The sequence below is a fragment of the Gavia stellata genome, chromosome 16, assembly GCF_030936135.1.
Source record: "Gavia stellata isolate bGavSte3 chromosome 16, bGavSte3.hap2, whole genome shotgun sequence".
Lineage (NCBI taxonomy): Eukaryota > Metazoa > Chordata > Aves > Gaviiformes > Gaviidae > Gavia > Gavia stellata.
In genome coordinates, this window is record NC_082609.1 from 6824358 (window position 1) to 6845953 (window position 21596).

The following is a 21596-nucleotide window of genomic DNA, read 5'->3' on the forward strand; positions in this document are numbered from 1 at the left end:
AGACAGTTGCCTCCCCTGGTCTACCTGCTCTTCTGCATTTCTCTGCCCAGGGCAGCTCCTGAAGTGACTTTCAGAGGAGCAAGTCTGCAGCAGGTGACTAACTCCTCTTCAGGATGTGTTTAATAGCCTGGGCTGGAGGTCCTGCTGCATCTAAGCCATTGCTAGAGGAGGTTCTGCCACAGTAAGCTCAAGCCTGGTCACCAGGGCCCTTCTGCCTCTACCCTGCCCTTGGCATTGCACTGCCTTTCCCACACAGACCACCACCACACACCTGTCTCAAACACAGTGACCATTGTCAGATGTCCCATCATTACAATTGAAATTACTCCCCCATTATATCTATGCATGGGAACTACTTTATTTTTCCCAATTACAGACAGGTCAGTCACAGCAAAGTGCTTTAAAACCTTGCTTTTAATAGGTTTTTTGCATTACACAAGATTGAATGGTTTTGAGAACTGGTAATGAGAAGTATGTCTGAGGAACTGGAGTAGAGTTAGAGGGTATGAGGGGATGGGCCAGTGCATCACCCATGCTCTAATCTGTTCCCCTCTGAGAACAGTCCTTAAAGCCCTAGAAGAGACTTATTTTGTTAAACATTTTATTCTTTATAATGCTGACAGATAGAAATATTAGCTTTTTATTTAGTAAGGAGGAAGGAATCACTTGGTGTTAGCATAAAAACAGGTTTAATATAATCAGAAGTGGCCCACAATATAACTGTTCACAGTATGACAGAGGCCACCTGCCATACAGTAGTTCTGTCACACTGTAGTTTGCCTGGGCCCTGTCAGTGCTTGTACCTGAAATACTGATCCTTTTACCCACTGAGTCAGGTAAAGCCAAGAAGGTTCGTTAGCTACTTCTGATAGCTACACAGGACCGGGTGGCTGTGGCAGTAGTTACCCTGAGCAAGAGCTAGGTGAGAAATAAGTTTAAGGGCATTAGGCCCTAGCTTATGAAGAAAAATTACCTCAGTGGTACTATTAAAATACACTTAGGAAAAAAGAGCATATCTGTAATTGTGACAAAGGCAGTGATTGCTACATGTTTCTGAATTATGTTGATCATTTCCAGATCTGTTTAAGCTGCCATTCTTTCCTGGATTGTGGTTGTATTCAGTGCTCATGTGGAAGAACACAGGTTACTTCTGTATTTTACCTGAGAAATAACTGCCCCTCTGTCCTGTTACTGGGGCACAAGTTCACATAACCCTGGGCTTGTCTCCGTGGCTCACTTTGCTCAAACAATCCCTGCAGAAGCATCAGCTGCAGAGAGGTAGATTGCATGAGAAAATGGAGAGGTTAATGCATATTTAATGCTAAGTAGAGGCTTTACCTATATCTAAACACTCGCTCTGCATTGTCTAGGATCAGACTGACAAAGGAAAGAGAGCAGGACCACCAAGAAAGAGGGCTGTTGCTGGTGTGTGGAACAGTTCCAGCTTCAGGACTTGCATTTTACAAGCACATCTTGAAATTCAAGTGTTCAGTCATGTGAGTGCCTTTTGGAAATTTCTTACTTGGCTGCAACTTGTATTTTAAAAAGACTACTCTGTACCTTGCAGAGATGGAGCATGTTATCATCCTAACAACTCTATGCTACACTTGAGATAAAACCTTAGGGACCCCATGGTGAGTCTTGGTTTTGTGTCACTCCAGTGCTATCCTTTCGGTGCGGGAGTCGGTAACACTCATACTTCAGAAAGCACAGAGAGGAGAGCCAAAGCAGAAGGTGTCTGCGTCCCAGGGCAGAGCAGAACCGTGCGCTCTGCAGAGCCAGGAGACAGGGATCGACCCCAGGGTGGTGGTACCAGCTAACAAAACTGATAGTTGTTGCTCTTGAGAAGGGGCTGGCCACTCTCCTCTTGCTCACAGGACTCCTCACAGCAGCCAGAGGTATCACAGCCACTGTCTTCCTCAGCAGTGGAGGGGAGGTTGGTGTAGTCCTTGAAAGCAAAAAATAAAATAAAACGCAGCCCAAGTATGCTTCAGTCCCTTCAATGGTGTAGACATCTGTTTCTGCACAGATGACCAGCTGGGGATGCTAACTCAACACCACCCTTTGCACCCACAGGGCGGGGCTAGCTGGCAGTACAGGCATGCCTGTGCTTTTGTGGAGCTGCAGGACAGTAGTCACAGGCAGCACAACTTTTGTCCAGCTGCTCACCAAATCCAGGGGCACAGGGCCAGGCTGCCGCACTGGTAGTCATATCACTACCCATATTGTTGCCCAGAGGCTGCTGCAAAGCAGCTGTATTTCTGTGTCCAGCCTCCTTTGGTCATGGTGGGGAGTGACTTAACCCTTCAGCACAGGGAAACGTGGATGTCCCTCTGCACTTCCCACCAACACTAAACTGCTCCCATCAGTTAAATGTAAGGGACATCACCAGGGAAGTTGTCCAGGAGCTATGTTCATGTAGGGTAAAAGCATGTCTTCCTTCCCCCTTCTCCTCTCCAAAGGTCCTCACCTGCTCCTTATGCACCTCCAGTTCTTTCTGGATGAAGCAGGCGATCTGGTCGAAGGTCGGTCTCTGTGTGGGCTCCAGGCTCCAGCATGCCTGCATAATGCTGTACCTGCAGAACCAAACAGGGACAGGGCACTTGTACTTTGTTGCTGCAAAGCTGCTGGAGGGTCTGCACGCCCAGGCTCTTCCCTGCAGCACTTTATTTCAGGCACATGGTACTGAACAGTCCCTTGTCTTCCTGTCTATAAAACCCATGGTCAGTGCGCCAGGGAAAGGTGAGCACAGAAACAGATAGAGCAAAGTTCTCTAATCTATCAACAAGGGGCTTTATGCCTCCAGTACTTTTTTCTTTAAGCAAAACTCATTCCCCTCCTGTATCCTACTCAGTCTTGTCTTCTCACAGTCCTAGGGTCAAAAGCAGGTGACTGAAAGAAAGAAAAATCCACCAAGTTCAGGAATGTAGACATAACTTGAGCTCTCCCATCTTCCTGTCCATGGAAATACTGGATGGGGCATCATACCAGACTGCCCCAGGTCTTGCCTTCCTACAGGAGCAAGGAGCAGCCTGGTAGGATCCAACCTGAACCTCAAGGGCAGACACACCCAGGAACAGCAGGCAGACCTGTGACCAAGGTCCCTGTGCCATCTCCCTGCCCGCCCCCCAGGAAGCAGCTCCAGCCACCCTGTCACCCATTCTGTGCATCTGAGCGCATCCACTCACATTTCCAAGGGAGCGAAGTCAGGCCTGGCCATCTGGTATCCTTGTTTCACCATACTGTAGAACTTGCTGTTCACCACCATGCCGGGATATGGACTTTTACCTGTGACAGTAACAGGAGCAGAAATGACTCTCAGATCAGAGGCTTTAACACTCCAGCCTTGTGGGGTGGGAAGAGGCAGCCTAGAGCATGGCCTGAGCCAGTGCTACTCATTCTCAGGGAGTTCTGAGTTAGAGCAAATCATCCAGGATCCATTGTTTTTAATGGCCCCTCTGGAAGCATAACACAGTGTTTTATAGCCCTGATACATCCTAGATTTTTGTCAACCTTCCTTCCTTCTTGGAAACTTTTCTGCAGAGACATTAGGCCAGTGATAAGCCATGGAAAACAAAAGAGGTTTGCAAGCTCGCTTCTTTCTTACCAAGGGAGAAGATCTCCCAGAGAAGGATGCCATAAGACCACACATCGCTCTGCACTGTGTAAATGCAGTCAAAGATGCTCTCTGGGGCCATCCATTTCACGGGCAGGCGGGCCTGGAAGAGCAGAGAGTCCTGCAGACTGGGACAAGCTGGCAGCTTACGCTTACACCCTGTCCTTTGTGCTCCAGCCTCATACCACCCCTGTACCTTCTCTTGTCCCGATTTCAATTACTTACATTGCCTTTTACAACATAATTAGAGTCATTCATGATATCACGGGCCAAGCCGAAGTCACAGATCTTGGCTACCCGTCCATCTGATACGAGCACATTCCTGGCTGCTAAGTCACGGTGGATGCACTGGGGAGAAGAGAACACAACTGAGACCCAGCCAATGTCCCCCAGTAGTCCCAGTTAATTCCTACACCCCAGGCCTGTCACTAACACACACTTACAGGGGCAAGGGGAACATGTACTGCTTGAAAAGCCCCTGTAAGAGGCACTGTGTCCTGTACAAGGAGTATGGGCTGTCTTTCAACCCCTTCATTTGCAGTTGGAAGACATTGTGACATTTCATGCTGTGTCCTTTAATCACTCACAGGGCCGTTGTCTTCCCCATGGGAGGAAGCTCAGAGCCAAGGGCTGTTGACACTGTGCCCTCATATCTGAAACAGTCATACTGTTACTCTGATACTCTAAATAAGCCAGCTCTGGTAGACAGCTCAACGGCCACTTTCATTTCCTTGTCCCTGGGGCAGTGGGGAAGCTGCCAATGCGAGAAAACTTCACATCAAAGTTCCTGACCTCGTATAAAAGCTGGGGGAAATGTTGAGACTAGCATGATGCAGAGCCCTGGGTTCCCCCCCATAACACTGCCTTGCTGTGATGGCCTGCCCAGAGCCTGTGGGAGACAAAGGCTCTGAAGGGAACACCAGTCACCGCAGCCCAGCATGTCTGAACCCAACAGATGGAGCAGAGAGGCCCATTTCCAGCAGCAGCTTGTTTGAGCTTGACCACCCCATCTAAAAACCATGCTGAGCCTCCTGCAGACAGGATGGCTGGTGCCTGCTGGCTGGACTGGCATTTCCCAGTTGGGGTGCTGGGAGCAGTCATCCTCTTGGCACTCACGTTCTTTGATGCGAGGAATGCCATGCCCTGGGCCACCTGGCTGGAGAACTGTAGCAGGTCAGAGAGATTGAGGGGACGGAGTTCCTCCCTGGTTTCATCTTCCTCTGAGCTTTTCCCTGAAATTCAAAGCAAAGTTTTAGAGTTGCTGCAAATCTGGTGAATAATGCAAACTATGCTGTATCCTGGTTCCCTGGGGCTAAACCAGACAGGATCTCCAGAATAAAGAATTAAAACCACAGAAATGAGCCTTTAACTCACCCCTGGCTTGCGCAGAATCTGATGACGCTGAAGACGATGATGACACAGGCCTCATTTCAACATAGGTTTCCAAACCCTGGCTCGAAAAGCCACTGTCACTGAGTCAGAAGCAACAGAGATGGAGGCAGGCTGTTAGCAACCCTCCAGGAGTACCTTCTGCCCTTCTCCACATCCTCCGAGAGAAGAAACCACATCCCTGCCTGCAGGAAGCGGCTTAGCTAGAGGCTTAAGGGCAAAGGGAGAGTCAATGTTGAGGCTGATCCAGAAAGGTGACCTAGGTGCCCTGTGGAATGGGGCACCAAATACTACTCCCCTTTTGTCAAGGGACTGCCGTTGGCTGATGGGGAGCGCTCAGCATCTTGTCCTACAAAACCCATGTGCCCAACAGTGCAGGAAGCCAAAAAGTTCTGATCCCAGACTGTGGGAAGGCCGACTGGATTGAAACCTGGATTTATTGCGGGATATTCAACGACTGCTGTCAAAGACTTTGAAAAACTTGGAACTGTAACCAAGTCTAAATACACGCAACCCCAGTGGCTTTCATATCCTGGTATTCTGCAAGTCTCCAGACCTTTGGCCTTAATCTCTCCCCAGCACAGCCCTCTGCACCCTTCTCCCAGAAAGTACCCAGGCCCTGCATTGCTCAGCCCTGTGGCCACCAGAGCTCTGCTTTTACCTGCGGATATATTTCTTCTCGAGGTCAACATTTTTGTAATCAGCAGCACTGTCTAAAGAGGTGTCCAGGGCAGAATCTTGGATAATTATGGATTCAGCCTTCTTCCGCAGGAAATTCAGCAGATCTCCGTAGCGACAGTACTCGGTGATGACGAGGATTGGGCCTGGGAGAGAGGCAGAAAGAGTTCATTAAGAAGTGATGTTACATGACCTGTCCTGAGGATTGCTTTCCTGGGAGGGGCAGCAGAACCCACGCTGCACATAAGCATGACTGGAAATGGCCAGCCCACAGGCTCTTGCAAAGTTACAGGTTGAAAAAAGACTGCCGAGCTCATCAGCTACCTCTGTTGTGAGACCGAGGAGAGTTAACAGCCTCAGAGGAGCAGGCCATGGGAGGAGTCCATGGGGGAAGCAGGGCAGTGGGATCCTACCTCCATAGGTACATGCTCCCAGCAGGTTAACAATGTTCTCGTGGTGTCCTAAGTGACTCATGATCTTCAGCTCAGACATGAGAGCCTCCTGCTCATCTGTGTCTGCCGACGCTGCAAGACGAGAAGGGCTGTGTGAAGGAGTGAAGGAGGGACAAGGAAGAGATGATGGGGGAGGACAGAAAAAGGTATAGGCAGAGAGATGGAACAAAAGGAGGAGAGACACTCAGAGAGGAAATTGTGTCCTCTGCCTGTGCTTCTGGCTACACGTGTCCACATAAGTGACTGCAGTGTGATTCCAGCACCCAGTACTTGTCACCAAAACATCTAAAAAAGTAGACGTTACAGCATTGGAGCACCAACACATGTGGTGAACACACACTACATCCTGCCCAAAGGACCTCGGGGGATTTCAGCCATTGCAAGTTGCTCTGGGCTTACACTTTAGCATCTTCACAGCCACTTTGAGGACCGAATCTTCTTTGCCCAGCCCAAAAGCGGTGGCTTCTACCACTTTTCCAAAGGCTCCTGCTCCAAGAGTTTTTCCTGCAGAGAGAAAAAAATGTGCTTATAAGATGCTTTATAGAAAAAGATTAAGCAGTTGTCCTGTACACAGCCTTGAAGAGGATGTCTGGCAGGTGGGGATTCCTGCTAAGCCCAGAAAAGATGAACATCCCTTAGTCAAGAGCTGGTTAGCATCTGAGGGGAACTCTACTGTGAGCAAGAATGGTATGAAAGAGGTTATGTCCAAACATGGGCTCACCAGCTCTATGCATTAGGAATGACCCCAGATGGGAGAGGAAGGACATGATCCTCTCAACCTTCCTCAGAGCAATGGAGGAATGGAGGGAGGTTGTACCCTAACATTTGCCACCCTGAGTGGAAGAGGGCAGCAAGGCCTGGTTAAGGATGTTGCTGCAATGTCTAGACACAGCTTTGGATGTTGCCCAGTTGCTTTGGCTCTGTCCCTTAGAGCATTGCAGCTCTGTGGTGAGCTGCATGCCACCAGGCAAGCAGCAAAGAAGGTTTCTTACCAAACTGGAGGTTATTCCTGGGAAACTCCCATTTTTCATTGTATGGCAGCTGAGTGGGATCGATAAAGATGTAGTTATTCCCGTCACAGGCCTCAATGATCTTCCACCGCACCTGGTACTTGGGTTTCTGTAAGGAAGAGACTCCAGTTATTTAGTGTTCCTCAAGCCCTGCGGGTTCCCCAGTCCCAGCATGCACTCTAGCTCTCACCCTGCAGGTATAGAGGGAAGACTTAGGTTTCAGCCCATCAAATACTTCTTGCTTTGAACCTGGACTGAGAGGGGCTTTGTCTGGACAGCCTGGTCCCTTTGCTGTTACAAAGTCCCCCCAGGTTGTCACCCATGACTGAGGGAGGCTCTCTTGCCTCTTTCCCTTAAAGTAGCCTGTTGCCCTCACTTGGGATGGCAGAGCTGGGAAAGCCAGCATGTCCCACCAGACCAGTGGCTGACAGGGCCCAGCTGGTGCTGGAGGGAGATGTCCCCACTGTGTCTCCTTCCTTGGTACCCTGGGTTGCTGAGCACAGCAGAATGGTGGAGCTGGCCCAGCCCCGCTTCCCTTAGAGAGAAAAAAAGAAATAGAGAAAGAGAAGTAAGAATTTCTTCTCTTTTCAACAAATCTCATGGCAGAAGTAACCAGGCAAGGACAGAGAGAAGCAGTGCTGGAGTCCGTGGGCAGAGGCAGTTGCCAGCGTGTGCTGGGTGTTGTCATTGATGTCGAGAGGGCTAGGGAGCCAGGGTGGAGGCACAAATACAGAGAAAGGCAGTGAAATAGCTTGGCCTGAGACTGTGTGTGGCCTTTGCTCCTGTACAAGGAGACAGGCAAGGACCTGCACCCCAGAGTGGAAAAGGTGGTCTCAGGTCCATCAAGGCAGGCACAGGGAAGCATGGGTGGAGTGATCATGGCTGTGATGAATCATGTTATGTTCCAGCTACTGGGAGGTGTGTGCCGAAATGCTTTTCCTCAGCACTTCCCCTGGATAGTTGCAGAGAACTATGCAGTGTATGGGTAGATGCTCAAAGCTGGGTTAGCATAGGCATGAGGGACCATAACTGAGGCAAACAGATCTGCCATTTTGATGTAAAACATCTGTTTGTTTTCTCTCCCACACTGCTTCCTTTTTTCTTTGCCTGAAATTTGAACACCCGTGCCCATGCAGGCTGTTGAAAAAGGCCCAGACAGGATGGTCCAAGCAGCACAGTTTATGGTAGAGGTCCCTCAAAGAATGCCATATGAACTCAGTTTATTTGCTGTTGCCTGCTCCCAGAGGGTAAGCATTGCTGCTTTCTGCTCCACGATTCACCTAGCACTGCAGCAATCAGCCATGGCTCAAGAAGCCCATGGCTGAAATAGATAAGACTATTTATAAACACATCCTGCTTCTCTTGGGCTTGAAAGACCTTCCTAAAAGCTATTTCTTCAGAGCTGTGCTTGCACATCCATCCACCCCTCCCTCTGTCTCTGGACTACTGGCCAAAGACAGCTCTGCCTGCAAAGCTGTAGGCGCTTGTTTGGGAGAGGGCTCTGCTAGATGTTCTGACAACTAGCACCAGAACTTTGCTGCAAAATTTGCAACCTTGATGGGCTGTCAGAGGAAGAGTGCCAAAAAGGAGAGATGAAAAACAGGAGATTTTCACCCACTGATGAAGCAGAGGTGGCTATTGATTGGTACAGTTTATGGAAACAACTGAGAAGGAATCCAAATGCTGAAAACGAGTCTTGCAGAGAAAATGGGGCAAGTTCTTGTATAAAAATAGTGACCCAGTCTTCCTGGAGACACATGCCTTCTAACATCATCCTGTTTCCCCATAAAGACAGCTTTTTATAAAGCAGGGAGGAGAATAAGAAGTAGACACAAATCACAAACCACTTTTTCCCCTCCTTAATTCACCCCGTGGATTCATGGTGACCAGAGCAAAACCAGCTGCAATTGACAGCACAGAGCGAGAACCTTTGTCTGGCACCAAGGAATATCCACATTGACCACTGGGTTACAAGACTGAGGGACCAGGGTGGGAGGGGTTAACACACTGGGTTTGGTGCATGAGCCTTGCCCTGCAGCAGGAAACTCCTGGGGGAAGTTGGGAGGCAGTGGAGATGAGGGAGGTAGCTTGCCTGGTACCTCCAAGCTGAATGCTCCCTGCCTGTGGCTGCCAGCAGAGGCCATGCGGTCTCTGAGGCTGGGCAGGCCCTGCAGCCCTTGCTATGCAACAGGGAATCTGACCTGGTTATACTTGTAGAGGAGGAAGAGGAGTAGGAGGAGCAGCAGGACCGATGTGCCTATGCAGGTGGAGAGAATGGGGCTGAAGAGCTTGTTTGGGGGGGCCATGACATTTCCTAGGAGGAGCAAAAAAAACAGGGATGAGTAAAACACTCCTGTTTCAATCCCATCTCTGGGAGCATTTTGCCCAGCTGTTTAGTTAGGCTTCCCCTGTATGCAACACAACCCAGCACTGGCCTCAGGGACACCCCAAAGAGCTTCTGGGAACTGAGGGAAGTTCTTGATGCCAAACTCAAGGCCGCAATGATTCCCCCCTGTGCACTCCAATTTCCACACAAACAGCACCAGGTGCAGGTCAGACTGACTGGCGACCAAGATCTGTGCAACAAGAACAGTCCCATCACAAGATGCAACCCCTGGGCTCCAGTGGGCTGAGCAACAGTGGCTGCACTGCATCCTGGACCTAGGTCCTGCAGTTATAAGGTGTTCATGGCATGGCTCAGCCTTTGGCACCAGGGTATGCCCAGCCAGCTTTTCCCACATGGCTCCTAGGACTGGCAAATGCCCAAGCCTTCCACCTCCTGTGAAGACAGAGGGCTTGTGGAATCTATTCCACCTCTCTTGCAAGACAGTAGGGATATATGTATAGGAAGATGGGTCCCCAAAAGTCCCCACATTCTCCCCCACTCTGCCAGGCTACCAATTTGTATCTTACTGGTGATAGTGAGTGAGTGAAACATGTCAGAAGCATTCCCCTCTCGGTTAATGGCCACACAGCAGAGGGTGAAATTGGCACCCAGCTCCTGGAACGGGACAATGCTCTCCACCTCCACCTCTCGGAAGGGCAACACATTCACCACCTGGGGACTGGAGTCATTCAGCAGCAACCTATAGTCCTCATTGTATCTGCAGAGACACCAAGTAGAGAGAATGAGTGTTCCTCTGCAGCACAGTTACTTGTAAGTGAATAAGTGCCTGTATCAGACTAGAGACATGACACTGGGAATTAGGGTTGCAGCTCTATGAGACATGTTACTGCCTGGTTAAAAGACCTCTCCCTGAACATCAAAGCCCTGTATAGACAGAGTCTTAACTGCCTTTATGGGGCTACAGCTGTGGCAGCAGTTCCCTCCTTGAATGGGGCTGGCACTAAGACAGAGCCACCCCTGTCCAGGCAGCTGCAGTTGCCTCCCATCACACTGTAGCTCAGTAAGCCTGTGCTCTGCAGAGCCTCAGACCTGTGGGGGTCCCAGAAAGATGACTGGGACCAGCCACGACATAGCTCTACAGCAACCTACACCAGGGCACTGCTCCGAGGGACCCATGTGTTCGTTGGAAAAGCATTGGGAGAACATGAATCACAGGTGCTTGAAGAGTTCAGCCTCAAGACTTTAGGAATAGTACCTGTCCTGTCTCCTCAGACAGTCCCCGAGAACCTCTTTTTTTTAGCAGGGCAACATCCATGTTGCTGTTACTGAACAGGCTCTGCTATACGGCCTGTAAGCAAGCCCATGTGGTGCTGCTGAGCAAATGCCAGCATAGCAAGGGCAAGTGCGCACTTTGGAGGTGCTCAGGCTTCTGGGCATTTCTTACCTGTCGGAGTGAATGGGGCACTGGTACCACTCAATGCGTGGGGCAGGGTAGCCGATGGCCATGCATTGAAGGATGCTGGAGTCATTGGCTGGCACCTTGATTTTGCAGACCCTTGGAGGAGCTGTTGGGGAAAGCAGATAAACAGTGAATGCTATGACCAGAGGAAAAGCACGTTCCCTGTGCTCTGATTTACTTTCCACATGCACAACAATAAAACACCAGGAACCCCTGTGCTATGCATAGGTTTGGGCTGGGTCCCAGATGCAGTCTGGCTGTGTGTCCTGTGGGCACTGGGCTGGAAGCACCCTGGTACCCCACTCTGCTTGCTGCCAGCCCAGGCAGCAGCCCCAGGGCAAGCAGGGTGAAATAATGGGCAATGCCAAGCACTTACATTTCACAGAGATACTGAAGGTAACTGATGCATTGGTCTCATTGTTGAGGGCATAGAATGTATAAAGACCTCCCTCTCCTTCCTGCAGGCGGTTCAGGAAGAGCGTGTTGTTATACCTGCTCACACAGAGAGAGTAAACACTATGAAGAAAACTGTGCTGAGGAAACTCAAGCACTCCCACAGTCTTTGCTCATCAATATGCTGCTGCTTCCTGTGCCCTGGAGTGGATGAACACTTCCCAGCACTAATCCCAGCTCATGAGGGGAATCTGCTACTTGTTTCTCCAGGGGAAGCAGGGAGGGTCTGATCTTCCTTAGAGGAAAGACCTTTTGGCACCAAGGGCACAGCACTTATGAAAGGCTACAGGTGGGTGAATGCTCAGAAAGAAAGGAGAGTTTAATCTAAATCATTGCCTTTGAAGGGCTAGAGGATGCTGGTCCTCCTGCCTTTGACAGAATGAATTATTCCTCCCATTTCTTAGCCCATCAAGTCATGGTCCCTAGTGCCCTCTCCCCTCTGCCCCCAGCCCATTTCTCAGATCCCAGTGCAAGAAAGAAAGTTCGCCCTAAAGCCATCATGCTTGCTGAGTGGCACAGTTCCTCTTGTGGATTATTTTGGGTTTCTAAGAAAATGAAAGGGGAATTGCCAAAACTCCCCACCAAATGGAATGATTCTCTTTCTTTTGGTCTTCTTTTTGTCTCAGTTGGCTGTAGGCTTTGGAAGAGCAGGGCTGTGCCCTCCATTAGGTCTTATCCGCATAATGCTTCTGACTTCTCTTGACATGGGGCATAGAGTGCTGCTCAGTACATACACTCTCCAGACCACAGAGAATGGGAGAGATCCAAGGAGCAGGGAAGGAATTCAGTTTTTTTGTACTGTTGATCCACCCCTGCAATTTTTTCTTGCGAGGAGAGTGCGAACTTGAACAATCAGACCACAAACGTGATAGTGCCTTCCACAAGGTTTTCTAAAGAGAAGGCTGCCAAGTTAGATAGAGGTGGTGTCCTCCTTGACCTGATCAGACCTGCTCACTGTGGTTTGCTGGTAATACTGGAAAGAGAAGACAAAGGCAGAACAGTTCCCCTCCTTAAAACCAGAGAGTTTTCTGTGAGCCAGTAGCATGGGGTCTGCCTGTCTCAGAAGGAAAGCATTGTTGGAAACACACCATAGCCAATGTAGAAGAGAGAGAACACATACCAGTTGTTTCCAGAGATCATATGGCCCTCGAATGTGGTACTCCCAGAGTCCTTCAAGGGGTTCATGTGCTCCCAGCCCCAGTGGAGAAGTTTTGGGTAAGCCTCAATGTGGACCTGCAGCTTCAGACTCTCTCCCAAAGCAACCTCCTGGCTGGTGGCTTGCACTGGGGTCAGGAACACATAACCTCTCTCTGCAGGATGGAGGAGAGCATGACCATCAGCAGGCATGTCCAGAGACCTGAAACAAGCTTATACCAGCTTCATAATGGACCATTATTGGTAAGGGCAGCTGGGAGACTGCAGGAGGGAATGAGGCATTACACACATTATGTTGCAAAAAGCGTACTTTTAAGTTGCTGCTTTGTCACGGCAGCTTGGATTACACTCAGCCTGAGGAGAGCTAGAAAATGTTAGTGAACTCTCATGGGGAAAGAGGTTTTATGTGCTGTATCCTAATAAGTGATGGGGCTAAAACTGTGTCTCCTGATCATCCGTAGAAGACAGGCCCTTTAGCTGAAGTCCTAGCTTCTCACTTGGAAACAACTCAGACCAAGCCATCTTTCAGAGCCATGGTATGCAGTGGCTTTGGGTCATCAGCAAACCCCAGCCTGCAAGCTGTGAGGATGAATTTTCTGTCTTGAGATACAAACAAGTGTATAATAGACCTGAATCCTCTTATGTGGATCTGTTACTGGAGGAGACAAAGCTCCATACTCAGCTCATGTGGCTTGCCCTTCCTTCTAGCCAGCCTTTCCTCATCTTCAGCATAACCTTGCCCCATTTTTTGTTTTAAAGCTGTTTATAAATACACAGAAACAGAAGAGCTTTCCAATTTTTCATCCAGAATCAAAAAAAATGTCCTCCTATCCTCAAGATGTGAAGGGAACACCAGTTCCTTTCCTAACAGCTCCACAGTTCTCATGTGAGCCTTCAGGCACAAGTAAGAATGATGTTTCCAACCATAAAACTAGAAACAAGATGGAGGCAGAAATGGCAAATACTTAAGGCTAGGTGTGATTCAACCCACACCTTCCTGGTCTTTTGGGGAAGCACTCACCTACTACCTGAAGCATTGTCGAGGCATTCCTGAATCCTGCTGAATTGTTGGCTATACAAGTGTATTTCCCACTATCTTCCATAGTCACCACTGGAACAGTCAGGATGTCGCTGATGAAGTAGTTCTCATTTTCAAAGCTAGGCTTTTTAGCTCTCCTGACCTGTCAGGCAGGGAGGAAACATCAGGCACTTTGTTGGAAGGGCAGAGGATGGAACTGAATATTTGACAAGCATATCCATCCCCTCCTGTTCTGGGCTACTGAACCTTGTTATAGAGACCCTGTCACTGAAAGCCATCTGTGTGGAGACCAAGAGGCATATTAAACCTAAGTGTTCAGGGCAGATATTCCACGGCAGTTAGGTTTATAGCTGTTGTCAGCCTTCTGACTGCAAGTTGGCTTTACATTATGTGATCCAAACATATCTTGCATGTTATTTCAACTCCTTAATAAAGGCACTGGATATAAGGACTTCTAGCAAACCTTATCTAACCATCTAGCAATTAAAAGTCACCACAACAGATATTTCAAAATGCATTCCATATCTTTTCTCTGGGGAACTGTGTGTCCTGAACATGCTTGCAGCTTTGTAAGCCCTGGCAGGGCTGGGTGGAGAAATGTTGCTTTAGTAGGTACTGTGGCTCCTACTCAATGAACTCATACTGACTTCACTGTATAAACTCAAAGTATGAAACAACATACTTTTCTCTCTTGCAGCAAGAGCCTGACAATGGGTAGGTGTTTCTTAACTCCATGTCATCCCAAGGAATGGATGACTGTATTCAGATTCCTACAGCTTGTTTGAATAGCTGCTTTGGTTGGGCAGTTCAAGGCTTTGCTGCAGGTGACTTGGGTCTGGGCAGTTCTTACCACCCTATGTCTCCCAGTTTCCAGGAAAGCCCTATACCCCCTTGAAGCTGCACAACTTACGCTCTTTGCTGCTGTCACCCATCTGATGTCATACTTGTGGGAGGGAGCAATTACTCTGCAAGTGACTTCGAAAGGTTCACCCACGATTCGCACATGGTCTTCAGGGTCCATCATCACTGACACGGGCTTCTCCAGTGCTACACAAAGGCAAGCAGGGAAAGACTCAACATCAGCTGGTCCAGTGACCCCGTGTGCTTTGGAGACTCCCCAGGGCCTGGCTACATTTCCTTTCCATCCTCTTGAGTCTCTTTAGCCCCAGCCTTCTCCTTCCCTAGGGATCATCACTCCTTTTTGTGCAAGTGTCCCTGGGAAGCAGTACAGGTAGGAGAGAGCACAGCAGTCAGCACTATGGGTTGAAAGGGAAGGGGAACGTTCTGCTATGGTTACATCCTGAGCATCAGGGCCTGAGGACTTGCAGAACATCAGGGAGATAGGTGGACTTTTTCCTCTGTTCTGTGATAGTGCCTGCAAAGGTTTGAACACTGCTGAACCCATGGACACCCACCTGAAGGAACCAATTTGCCAGAAGCTGGTGGAATTTTGCCTCCATTAAATACCCTTTAAAGATTACAGGTTCAGAAGGTCTTTCCTACCACTGGTGAGGAGCTTTTCCTTAACTATACTGTGGCCAGCTTAGCTATTGCTGTCTCCCTGAGGACAACAGCAACCTGAGTCCTTTACCTTCTTCCACAATCAGTCTTATTCTTGATGACTTCTCTATTTTTCCATTTATCACTGCTTGGCATCGGTAAAAGCCCTTCTGCTTGCTTTGCACATTGTACAGTGTTATTCCTTTCTCAGTACTAAAAGAATAGTTGGTCCCGGGTGAGAGATGAGAGGTGTCATCCATTATCAGAGTCACGCTGGATCCATGCTCGGGGGCCGTGATGAGACAAGGGAGCTCAGCATTAGCACCTTTGGTCACAAAGATCCGGAAAGTTGGGGTGTACCACACGTTATTGGGATCTGTGGAGGAGGCAAGGTAGGGTAGAGAATGGGATCAGGAAATGTATTGAAGCTGAGAAACGCATTCCAGCAAAGGCAAGTCTCCAGCACTGCTGCCCACTGGGAGTTCGATGCTGGGGCAGCCCTGCTCAACGCCTGCCTGACTCAGCCTCCAAAAACTCACACGACAAGCCCAGTTCCAGCTAAGGCATTTGAGGAGAGCACAGCAATCAACTTACAAATGTACATAGGCAAGAGAGACTGAGAAATATGCTTACTTCTAATTAAGCTTTTCACCATGGTGTTAGTTTTATTCAGCTTCCCTGTTCAGGACAGTATCTCTGGTACAAGGGAAGGGGTGAACTCAAGTGGTGGAGCTACCACAGCATAACTTCTTCTGGGGTAAATGAATGTTTGGGGTTCAGGTCACATTGTGAGGATGTGACTTATGTGACTTTCCCTTATCTGGGGTACTGGCAATACAATTCTCTGATGTCCAGATCTCACTGCTCATTACAACACCAAGCAGACTTTCACCCCTGTTTTTTCAGAAAGGGAAGCCAAGGTAAACGGAGGGAGAGGTCCAGGCCATTCACAGATATGCATGAGATGTAGATGCTCTGTACTCTACCCCAGTGCTTCAGCCACAGGCCCCATTGTATGTGGGCTCACACGGTTGTGGGTGAGCCACTGCCCCAGTAGGAGCCTGCACTGCTCCCCCAAATACACACACATCCACAGCTATAGAGGGGACTTGTGTAATGGCCACGCTCCCTGAAAGGAGGCCATTCTCTGCCAGCATATATGGGAAGAGGGAAGCATAGTTACCTCGCACAAACAGATGCACCGTTGCAATGCCCTTGTCACTGCTGTTGACATAAGCACACTTATAGGTGCCTGTATCCCTGTAAGTGGCCTTGGGAATACTGAGCGTGCTGCTGGTGTGGTTGCTGAATGTAACCTTTTGGTTTTTCCATTCAACTTCAGACTCTCCTGAGCAGTGCAAGATGACTGGATCACCCGTATTGACAACCAGAGCAGGGAGGTCAGGGCTGATCACTGGGGATGTTGAGCCTGCAAAGGAAAAAAGAGAAAGAGTGAGGATGCAAAAATGATCCCTAATGATGCTCTGTTGGAGTTTACACTACTGAGCATGGAGTAGCTCAGCATCAGGAAGAATCTGGGCTTGGGATTCAAACTGGCTTTTTGGCTTGTGTCAGTCCAGCCATTCTCCATCCCACCAGATTAATATTGCCTGATAATCCAAGGAATTAATTTCAGGGAAAAGAGAAAACCCCACATGTGAATATTTAAAGCACTGGGACAGAAAAAGCCAATCATCTGAAGTGCATTAGGCCAGATGCTAGTTTGGAAATTACTCCTGTTGGGTTTTGCCTCTTCTTGCAACAATTTTCCTTTTGTGGCAGAGCTGGAGCTACTATATGAACTTGGTTAGCCCATAACATGATTTGGTGACGTTTAAGCCAAATCTAGTGGATGGGTCTCTGTTGCATTGGTGCTGTGATGAGCTAGAACAGACCTGGAAGGCTTCTGCAGAGCAGGAGGTCAGTGCATGCCTTTTGGCAAGACTGGCTTTTTGGTTGCTGTGCAATGGATTTTGAAGGACGCCTACTTATGCCTTATCATAGAGTCAAACAGTGTGTTTTCCTTGCAGATACCATCAAAACATTATAAAGTGAGTCAGCATCATTATTGATATTTGGGGGAGGGAAACTGAGGCACAGAAAAGCTAAATGGCTCATAAAATCCCATAGCTGCATTGTACATACAGCACAACAGGCCATGCTGACACTGGCATAGCAACCCAGCTGGATTTCTGATGCCATCTCTACTTTGAAGATGGCTTCTTCGCTGGCTGAATAAAGGGGAACCAAGGTCCCACTCCATCCCTTAGTGGGAGAAGGAAATATTTTTCCCTGTTTTGCTGCGTCAGCACGTTCTTTGAGTCACCACCTATATTTAGGATGGGGGGGAAGTGAGAAATGAATCAGGGCTGCGGGGCTAGGGAAGAAGTGGTACTGCCACCCCCACACCAGGCCTTCAGGGAGGACAGGAAACACATTGCAAATGGCTATCTGTGTTCGGGGGGCTCCACACCCCACTCCAGCCCCTATCCAGGGCTATTCTCCCACTTCTGCTTTCCTTTCCAGTTGCTAACCCATCCTCGCATCTTAAAGGGACACACACCCAGGTTCAAATAAGAGTAGGTAGAAAGATAGCTGCCCAACTTATCAATTCATTGTTCTTTGTAGAGGAGGCCACTGCAGGCAGTGCTCTTCTTGGGTGGTGGCAGCAGAAACAAGGGCTGAGTTTGGTCTTGTGATGCCTCAAACTCAGCAGTAGGCTGCTCAGGACTCACAGAAGCTCTTTAGTTGAAAGATTTGTTGCCCAAATGAACATAAAAGCCCTAACTCATCAGGGAATGGAGGAGAGCAAAGCACCTTATAATGGCACCATTAGTCCTGCTGCTCTTGTATATCCTCGGGGGGAAAGGGGAGTAGTGGCCAGATGTTGCAGCAAGAAGAGAAGTGAAGGCTGCTTATGGTCTTGGGAGGCAAAGACAGCTTAAAGCAAACCCGTTCCCAGGTGCTGCCTTGGACACTGTCCCTGTAACACAGCCAGCAGAAGCATGCACCCATCCTCATCCACCCCTGCTCACAGCTCATTTGGTGAGGAAGACTATGTCCAAGGTAAAATTGTGTCCTCTGCTACCAGCTGTGCTCTGGGCTGTAACATCAGAGCTCAAAGCATCATGTAAGCAGTCTTGGGCTGATGCCTCCATCTGTGCAACAAAGGGTTTAGAATACAAGACTTGAGGCCCTGGAGAGCATTGCTGGTGCATGGCAATGATGCAGTTCCCCAGAGGAAACCCAAACAAGGCCTGGATCAAACTCACTGACCCTGGGGGAAGAAGCAGAGGACAGGGAGCTTCGGAGCATGGAATATTTGACATGTTATCTCCCTGGGTTTGGGGTTTTTTTTTTATGCTTTTATCTTTCTGTGGAAACAGGAAAAGTCTCATTTATTCCCAGAGCAGAGAAAAACATATCCCAGAATCCTTTGCAAAGCAACATTTTCCACATATCTAAGATATGATGTTCTTCCCTCTTTGCTAAACTGTGTTTTTAGCAGGGCTTGACACATTTCTGTTGCTTTTACTCTCTGTCACTGGATGCTTTTCCCTCACCTACTCTCTGCTTTAGCTATCCCTCCCTATCCAAGGCTTCAGCACCATTTGATGGGGGAGCCAAGCTCTTTGACCAAGACCTGTATTCAAACCAGCTCAGGGAAAGACCATGTTGTAACTGGTCTTTAGGCTCTCACTGGAGACTCCTGTCAATACCACAACCACCACACAAGTGGAGTGAGGACAGACAAGGCAGACATTAAATGCAGGACGATGCCAGGTGAAGGCCACCCAAGCATCCACTCCATGTGTGCTGGGGGATGAGTCAGAGCAGCGGGTCCTTTTCCAGAATGGGGAAGCAGGGCTGCTGGGGGAGGCTTTCTCCCTGCTGACCAGTGTGCAATCTTGCACGAAGCCCAAGGATGTCTCTCTGCTGCTCTCCAGCAGCTTCCGCAGCATTGCCAGTAACTGCTGGCCAAAGGTTTTACCACACTTGGGTTGTGTAACCATGACCTCTAGTTACAGCTGCAGGCTCTGTCTCTGCCTCTCCCATGCCAGCCAAAACATAGCTTTCCTCTGCTGAGGGTTTGGAAATGGTGAGGAAGGAGAAGTGAAGCCTGGTAAGACAGAGAGGCTCAAGAACCTTACCACAGAAGCCAGTCATCAGGACCTTGATTTAGTCCTGGGGGATAACTAGGCCAAGGTCTAGTCCGGGGAGGGACCCATACCAGGCCTGAGCTCTCCTTCCTCCCTCCTCAATGATGGAGAGAAAAGCTTGGTTTCTCAGGACACCTTCCCCAGAGTCACCTACAGTATCTGGGAGGCAGGGGGTGGGGAAAAGGGTGCTTATCACATCTCTACCTGGAGCTACTACCTCAGAGGTTTAGATTCATCCACAACAAGAAAACCAAAGAAACCCTAGGAAGACCTCTCCAGATGACCAAGAACAGACATGAGCTGATCAGGTTTCAGATCCTCCCTCTGCTTGATCTGAAGCTGGGGTTTGAGCCCCTGACACTCCCCCAGCAAGAGCCCAGATCACAATGGTCATACCACATCAGCCCTGGGTACTCGCAGAAGATGCACTTGCAATCCAAGAGGTAGGAGAAAGAAGTCAGGCTCTGGCTCCAGCTTGAGGCTATTGTTTTGAACAACATTGACATGCTGTAGCTTTGTGCTGCAGATGGCCAACAGTGACAGTACTCAGACAAATGTGTGTCTAACACCCTGACATGGTGGACAGTGCCCGATAGGATGTCACAGCTGGTGACCTGCATTGCCCAGTGACTCAAGGGACCTTCAGAGAGATCCTGACAGATATCATTATGATATCTCACAAATCTACATCAGACCTGCCTAGTCCCTATTATGTTAAAAAAGATAAGAAATTAAAAGAGCTGCAGCCTTCACAACTCAGTTCCCAGCACAACAGACCTGGAAAAAGCCTGCTCAGCATGTCGAAGACGTGATTTGAAGTGAAACGCCATACAGTGCAATAGCGAGAAGGATGCAAGTTTCCTGGGCTGAAAACATGAACACAGCAGTGGCTCAAGAAGGATACACTGCCTCCCTGTTACATGCTGAATGCTTTCCTCCCAGATTGCCCCCTTCCAGGGGGGACTTCCTACCATAGTCTCATTGTGTGGGGAACAAGCTCAAAAGGATGATGAAGGAAAGTGTCACACAAGATCCAAGAGGCTGCCAGCACTTAAGACACAAGAGTAGTAATACTGGTTTCTGTCTGGTTGCAAACCTCAGAACGGGCTTAGTGACTCTTTCTTGAGGTTGATGGGTTATCGCCTTGGCCACCTCTGCAGCCTCAAAACCCAGGCATATTCACCTTTCCCTCCTTGGCTACCTGACTTCTGTTTCCATCATAAATTCTCACATCTGGCTCTACAGCCCTGTTGTGCATGCCAGCACCACCAGAAAACAGTAATCCTCAGACATCTCCAGCCAGGCACAAGGTGCATTGGAAGGTGCCCATGCAGCCAGCTTTCCCAACTCTTTCACCCAAAAGCCAAGCATCTCCAGCTCTTGCCCTGTTTGGGCAAAGGGTTATTTCAGAGACGGTTTCCCTCAGGACACACTTTCTGCTGAACCTCTCCTTCCTCCTAACCCCTGCCCAGACCCAAACAGTGGGAAGTTTCCCTCTCCTATCTCCCCACTGCCAAGGCTCTTCCTATGCTATGTACGCCTTTGCATACCCCTTGGCCTTATCCTGGCAGTGCTGCAGGCAGCCAAGAGCGAGCTCTCAGCACAGCTGGCTCCAGAGCCAACACAGCCTCTTTCCACCACTGCCCTCCCTCTAATGATAGCCAGTTCTGGATAGTCTTCAGGAATCTGCTACAGCTGACAAGCTGGTGTCTCTTCCCTGCTGTGCCATGGGGCAGGTGTTCTCTTGCCTGCTCCCAGCCCATGCCAAGGCTCCTTGAACCTGCCCACAGCAGCAGCAGCCACCTCATGAAGCAGCCTCCAGAAGCAGAGACCATCCCAGCCCACAGCAGGCTTTTGGTAGACATGATTGGGAGCCCAGCTTCGCCCTCCACCACCAGAAACCAAGTGCCCAGTAGTCCAACTTCAGCATTGCCCCATCCCCAGCCCCACTGAGGCTGTCACCCCTCCTCACCCAAGGAGGGACAGAGCACTCCAGACACCCAGGAAACCCTTGCCACATCCCAAACCTACCCCAGAGTGACATGAAGACACCACAGGGCTTTGGGGTGCCAGTGGACCTACCGTGCCAGACACCAGCTGTAGTGAGCAGCAGGAGGAGAGCAGGACCCATGTCCCCAGGAACCACGGTGTCCCCAGTGTGGAGCAGGGACGCGGCTGAAGGATCCTCTTGAGCAGCGGGTGCCTCTCCTCGTGGGCACCGTCCCCAGCGCTCCCTCCGCAGGAGCTTCTCCTTTCTGAGTTGACCACAAGTTAAGAAATTCCCTTTTTTTTTGTTTGTTTTTGAAACGGGAGGGGAAAAAAAAAGAAAGCGATGCTT

The 21596-nt window shown here is 49.3% G+C and overlaps 1 protein-coding gene across 1 annotated transcript; it reads right to left on the minus strand.

Moving 5' to 3' along the window:
* Nucleotides 1-408: 408 nt before the first annotated feature.
* CSF1R (colony stimulating factor 1 receptor) lies at nucleotides 409-21462 on the minus strand. Its single transcript, XM_059825217.1, has 21 exons — nucleotides 21341-21462; nucleotides 16282-16527; nucleotides 15190-15474; nucleotides 14509-14645; nucleotides 13581-13740; nucleotides 12525-12714; nucleotides 11328-11443; nucleotides 10937-11057; nucleotides 10059-10249; nucleotides 9347-9459; nucleotides 7128-7254; nucleotides 6535-6639; nucleotides 6097-6207; nucleotides 5667-5829; nucleotides 4991-5088; nucleotides 4733-4848; nucleotides 3842-3964; nucleotides 3608-3719; nucleotides 3189-3288; nucleotides 2471-2576; nucleotides 409-1948 (listed from the first exon to the last, which is right to left on the minus strand). Exons 1-21 carry the CDS (start codon nucleotides 21387-21389, stop codon nucleotides 1817-1819), a joined length of 2901 nt encoding a protein of 966 aa, XP_059681200.1. The 5' UTR covers nucleotides 21390-21462; the 3' UTR covers nucleotides 409-1816.
* Between the last annotated feature and the right edge of the window lie 134 nt (nucleotides 21463-21596).

Bases quoted from the DNA above. Each gene is read 5' to 3' on its own strand.
- CSF1R (XM_059825217.1), bottom strand. From the start codon at position 21,389: ATGGGTCCTGCTCTCCTCCTGCTGCTCACTACAGCTGGTGTCTGGCAC. The intron at 5,089-5,666 runs GTAAAAGCAGAG...CTTCTGACTCAG, and splicing joins GAGAAGAAATATATCCGCAG to TGACAGTGGCTTTTCGAGCC. The intron at 3,720-3,841 runs GTAAGTAATTGA...CTGCTCTTCCAG, and splicing joins ATTATGTTGTAAAAGGCAAT to GCCCGCCTGCCCGTGAAATG.